The sequence below is a fragment of the Haliotis rufescens genome, unplaced genomic scaffold (assembly GCF_023055435.1).
Source record: "Haliotis rufescens isolate VD_foot unplaced genomic scaffold, xgHalRufe1.0.p SCAF_4, whole genome shotgun sequence".
Lineage (NCBI taxonomy): Eukaryota > Metazoa > Mollusca > Gastropoda > Lepetellida > Haliotidae > Haliotis > Haliotis rufescens.
This window is the reverse complement of record NW_025964112.1, coordinates 4,611,203-4,617,202: the sequence shown is the minus strand read 5'-3', so window position 1 is coordinate 4,617,202 and position 6,000 is coordinate 4,611,203. Positions and strand designations below refer to the sequence as shown.

General features: G+C 40.4%; 1 protein-coding gene across 1 annotated transcript in view; it reads left to right on the top strand.

Annotated features, from left to right (window-relative positions):
- The first annotated feature begins 1,794 nt into the window (after positions 1 to 1,794).
- LOC124143001 (cytochrome P450 3A5-like) overlaps positions 1,795 to 6,000 on the top strand; it is a 28,510-nt gene continuing 24,304 nt past the window's right edge. The window contains exons 1-3 of the mRNA XM_046511779.2: positions 1,795 to 2,002; positions 3,354 to 3,432; positions 5,352 to 5,404. Of these exons, the coding sequence (XP_046367735.2) occupies positions 1,929 to 2,002; positions 3,354 to 3,432; positions 5,352 to 5,404 (206 nt within the window). The 5' untranslated portion in view covers positions 1,795 to 1,928. The remainder of the gene's footprint in view (positions 2,003 to 3,353; positions 3,433 to 5,351; positions 5,405 to 6,000) is intronic.

Here is a 6,000-nt window from a genome sequence, read left to right as displayed (position 1 = left end):
CTAAATGTTTTGACAACATGTGTACGCGCATTACATGGATTGTATACGTATTGTATGGAATACAAAGCCCCGCACAAGGCTGTTTACAGTGTATGCTCCTGTAGTTTGGTTTCTCATAAAATTGTTATCTTATTACTTTATCATGACCTTCGTTATAAGTAACATAATATAGCACAGCATTTAAGCTAATATTTTCTGAGACTTAAAATATATATATTTGGAAATATTCAATGGTTAATTTCACATAGTTCCATGATGCGTCACGGTAGCCGAGTTCGACTATTACACGTCCATTACACGACTATTACACGACTATTACACGACTATTACACGACTATTACCCGACTATTACACGTCCATTACACGTCCATTACACGACTATTACACGTCCATTACCCGACTATTACACGTCCATTACACGTCCATTACACGACTATTACACGTCCATTACACGTCCATTACACGACTATTACACGTCCATTACCCGACTATTACACGTCCATTACACGTCCATTACACGACTATTACACGACTATTACACGTCCATTACCCGACTATTACACGTCCATTACACGTCCATTACACGACTATTACACGACTATTACACGACTATTACACGACTATTACACGACTATTACACGACTATTACACGTCCATTACACGTCCATTACACGACTATTACACGTCCATTACACGTCCATTACACGACTATTACACGACTATTACACGTCCATTACCCGACTATTACACGTCCATTACACGTCCATTACACGACTATTACACGACTATTACACGACTATTACACGACTATTACACGACTATTACACGTCCATTACCCGACTATTACACGTCCATTACACGTCCATTACACGACTATTACACGACTATTACACGTCTATTACACGTCCATTACACGTCCATTACACGACTATTACACGTCTATTACACGTCCATTACACGTCCATTACACGACCATTACACGTCTATTACACGTCCATTACACGTCCATTACACGTCCATTACACGACTATTACACGTCCATTACCCGACTATTACACGTCCATTACCCGACTATTACACGACTATTACACGTCCATTACCCGACTATTACACGTCCATTACCCGACTATTACACGACTATTACACGACTATTACACGTCCATTACCCGACTATTACACGACTATTGCACGACTATTACACGACTATTACCCGACTATTACACGTCCATTACACGACTATTACACGACTATTACACGACTATTACACGTCCATTACCCGACTATTACACGACTATTACCCGACTATTACACGACTATTACACGACTATTACCCGACTATTACACGTCCATTACCCGACTATTACACGACTATTACACGACTATTACACGACTATTACACAGGGGGGTCCGAGCCATGCTGACGGCAACTGTTTCCTGACAAATTCTACACTCACTCACTTGAGCACCAAATCAAGAAATCTTTCTATCAACTCATAGTGTACATTCATGGAAATACGTGTTCAATGTAATTTCGACAAGAATATTCCTCATGAATCTTATGCTTTGACGTTAAACACATTTTTGTATAATCCCATTATATTTATTTGTGCGTTTAGAAATCTCCGACACTAGTTGGTGATAATAGTACGGCATTTCTTGAAATCGTTATTACATGATTCAGATATTTATCACAATGGACTAACATCAAATGTAACTGATTACGTCCCTCGTGCCGCACTAGGGGTTAGAAACTGAGTACACTGTTAAGTGCGCAGTTTGCACACCCCTGTCATCAGTCACATGTACACGAAAAGCAGGTCACCCTCTGAACACTGGATAGTGGCTGCTCTGCTGTGCCCAAGACGGGGTGTGTTCTTGTAGTTTGAGGATTAAGAAAACGCTCGCAGGATCTTGCTCGTCACATCAACATGGAGATCTTGGGGCTAGTGGACGTCCCGCTGTATCTGCTTCTGGCAGTGGCGGGGGCTGTGCTGCTCTATATGTAAGTAGACAGCTGGTTTACATGTATTACGCTTTAGGTGGACCACTTATCTCATGGTCAATCTGACAGGCTGCATGGTGAGGTCGTCATGTATGTGCATGCTGCTCGGTCTAGTCATTGTCGCGTCAAAACGATCCCATCGAGCCTGGTCAAATCTTTATTTAGAACTGACCGAGAGGTGAGGTGAAATGGGGTTTAAGATTTTGCACTTATATAGCGACGTGCATGCACGTGTGTGTTTGTACTTGTACGGCGTCATGGCGATTTTACAGTGCTTGTTCACTGAGATACGAAGTTTAACATGGATACCACACTCAGACACGTTATACTGTCTCCAATGCGACCAGTCAATGTTTTGTCCTCGTTATGCCTCTTTATGCAAGGGTAACACCAAGTACATTTGTTTACATATTTTGGAATGACTTGTTTGTTTCCTGTTTTACGCCGCACTGAGCAATATTTATTTTGCATGACGGCAGCCACCTTCCCGAGGCAAGCCAGTTAACCGACTGTAAAATTCCTAGGCTGGAATTAAGGACTTATATTTTGGCTTGACTAACGAGTCTGCATAGTCCAATCAAAATAGCGTAACGAAATCGACACCCGGTTGCCGTGAAGATTTCTGTCGATTGCAGCATTTGCTGAGCATGTGCACTGTCAATGTGCACTGTCGATATTTTATACACCTTTTCATATTTCAAATCCAGGTGGTCAAGTGATTTGATGCACTTCGCGAGGTAAGACCCTTTATATAGCAATAAAAATCTTGATTATCGATGAGATCGCATTGACTGGGCGCCACCCTTTTACAGTCAGGTAACTCCCTTGCCTCGGGAAGATGGGCGGCGGTCTGCAAATAATCGAGTCTGAGCCAGACAATCCAGTGATTCATGTTGTGAACAAAGATTCACGCAGTATGGGAACGATGCCACGCTATCAACCAAGTCATCGATTCTGACTACCAGATCTATTGGTTCACCCCTTACAGTCACCAAAGGTTGCTTGGGACGTATTTCTAACCAGAAATCCCCACGGGGTCTTTTGGTATGACGTGTTCAGAGGATCGAACCAGCGACCGAGTTCTTTGAAGGCACTCTATTCACTTACCAAAATTATCGATCTCGTGAAGAATGAAGAAGATTTCGTAATTTTTCAGCTTGGTTTTCAAGTCACAAAAGTATAAGTGCGTATAAGTGCTGCATTCTAAGAAAATATATCTTTTACGTAGATGGTACTTTCACCTACGTAGATTATATTATTTTTGAGAATGCGGCACTAACACGCTCGAGGTGTGAGCTGTAGTGCCTTTGGCGTTAGAGCTTCGTGCATTACAATGGTTGGTTTGTTACAGATATGGAACCTGGAACTTCAATTACTTCAAGAATCGCGGCATCCCTGGACCAACACCATACCCCCTTGTTGGAAACAAAGTAAATATGTTTGTGTCCCCCCCCCCATTTTAGTTCCGCCCTGGAAAACGGTATCAGGATTAAATACATAAAATTGCAGTGAAAAGTTCCCGTTGGCACGGCCAAATGTTTGGATATGTTTATGAGCAATGTTCCTGTTTATTGTTAATGTGCAACATGAAAAACAGGCAAACTAAGACATATTATCGCAATACAAATAAACATAATTAAGAAGAGATACAAAATAATGGGATGAAAAAAGAAAGCATAAAACAAAACCCGATAGTTAATTAATGATAAAGGCAATGGTGAAAACATGTAATTATGACAGAAACGAATAGAATACAGAGCCCCAAACGCAACCGAAATCCGAAGTTCTGCTGCACGGTGATTCCATGAAATAACACAGTGTGTTTATGTCAAGCAAATTACACAACATTGCAGTCGCCAATGAATACTAGGGCTATCGGGATGAAGTATCCTGAAAATATCTAACAGAAAATGAAACAATAGAATTTGCTTTTACCATGGTAACAGAGATATATCAAAAACATTTTTTTAAAGAGTTTGTTGGGTTTCTTTTAACTGCTAACGGAAATGCCACAGAGAGCTGATTAAGATGATTGGAAGTGAAGCCAGTTGTTTACCCTGTCCCATTAGTCATTCACTGGCTTCCAATCATCTTTATCAGCTCTCTGTGCCCATCAATCTATTTACTGTATACACATTGATGTTAATAAGTATATATACCTATGATGTTCAGCACTATCCATCACTTGCTTGATAAAGGTGTTAGGATCTTCACCGAAACGTCGCACTTATTGTAATAAAGAAGTTGTTCATCCATAGAACTTGTCTTTCTTTATTTGTTTCATGCTTAAAATTCATGTATCCTTTCTCTCTTCCACCCTTCCACATCTACAACCACCCCTACCCCTCCCAACAATAACCAAGCCCCATGTTTTAATATAGCTCCGTCAAAACAACCCTCTTTTAGACACTTGACAGTTTCACAAGGTAGAACATTAGTATATGTGTGTGTGTATGTGTCTGTTGTGTGACTGTAACAAACTTCAGTGTAATAGGAACCCAAGTTTGGCGCGATATGCACCTCAAAAGGAACACATGTTGGTAGTAGAAGTTCCGCCGGAACTTATATACGCATGGAACCAAATCTTGTTGACAACAGTACATCGATTTTGTTATAATCATTTAATTATTAGCGTGACATCGGCGTGGAGAATGTTTATAACACTGAATCACATTTATGGTCACGATAAGCAATTCCGCAAAAAAGACTGTCGGATTAACGGGTTTTAAATAGTACTGATTTAATCGGTTCCCATCATCAGTGTCGCATAAAGCCGATTGTCGGATTAACGAGACTTGACTGTACGTGTAAACCGAATAACCACACAGATGTCTCGTCAATCGTTTCAGGTAATAACGATATGGCTTTTAATAAAATAACAGAATTTACTTTCATCTGTGTCTTTTCGTGTATTTTGTATGTAAAAAAATATACCAAAACGCAAATACTGAACGTTCTGGTTCGCTTGTGGAAAATCCTATTCGCAGGGCCCATCCTCGCTGATGTTTGTGAAGGTCAGGTTAGAGAGTTGAATCTGTGTGTGCAAGATAATGGCTGTGTCTCCATAGTTTAAGTGTTATTAAATAAACAAAATATATAAGGTCTTTAACATTGTTGTTGGTAAAACATGTCTTCTTGCAGTTGAGTAACACTGTGGAAATGTAGTTACTTGTTACTTTGTTATTCAGTTATCCTCATTATAATGTAGAAAATATACATGCGTTGGGTGACGCTCCTTGTTGACATCTAAACTGTTGATTTCACATCCAGCTAAGCTACAGTTCCGTGGCACTATCTGTATGAAATGAGGTACAATGCAAAACTATAATTTATCTTTCTATTTTAACAGGGTTTCTTCCACAAATTCAAAGAGTGGAACCGACAATATGGAAATATATACGGGTAAGTGCATCTCGTACATTAAATGCTTTGACTAAGCGTCTTCCGGACGCAGAAGTAGCATCCTTCCCATGATAGTCGTATGGAAGTAGTGACCGCAGCTATTAGTATAGTTATTTAGAAGAAGAAAAGATAATCAAAGAGTTTTTGAAGAAGAATACATCCTTGACGGCGACCCAGTTGGGTTTACCGCTGTTTTGGAAGTATTTCAGGTGGATCATACACAATAGCTTCATGTGGGAGATATTCCCGAAGTAATGCAGGCCTTAGAAAACTCACGATCCCGGGTATCGTGCTGGCAAACCATTAATCATAATCAGGCTAATCGGGGACTCGAACCACCCTTTACAGGATAGTATATCTTTAGTTTAGATGTCTTGGTCTCATCAACTTCTGTTAGCAGTTAACTGTTCCTGAGGATGGTCACAAACCTGTCCATTTCCATTGTCAGAACCCTGTCGGGATTCCGGGGAAGAGTCTCCAGTAACCTGTGCATGTCGCAAGAGTCGACTAAAATGTAATGGGTGGTCTGGCTGTGTGACCTGGTCGATTGTGTGACATCGTACTCCTTTGTCGTTTCTTGTAAATGGTTTACCTGG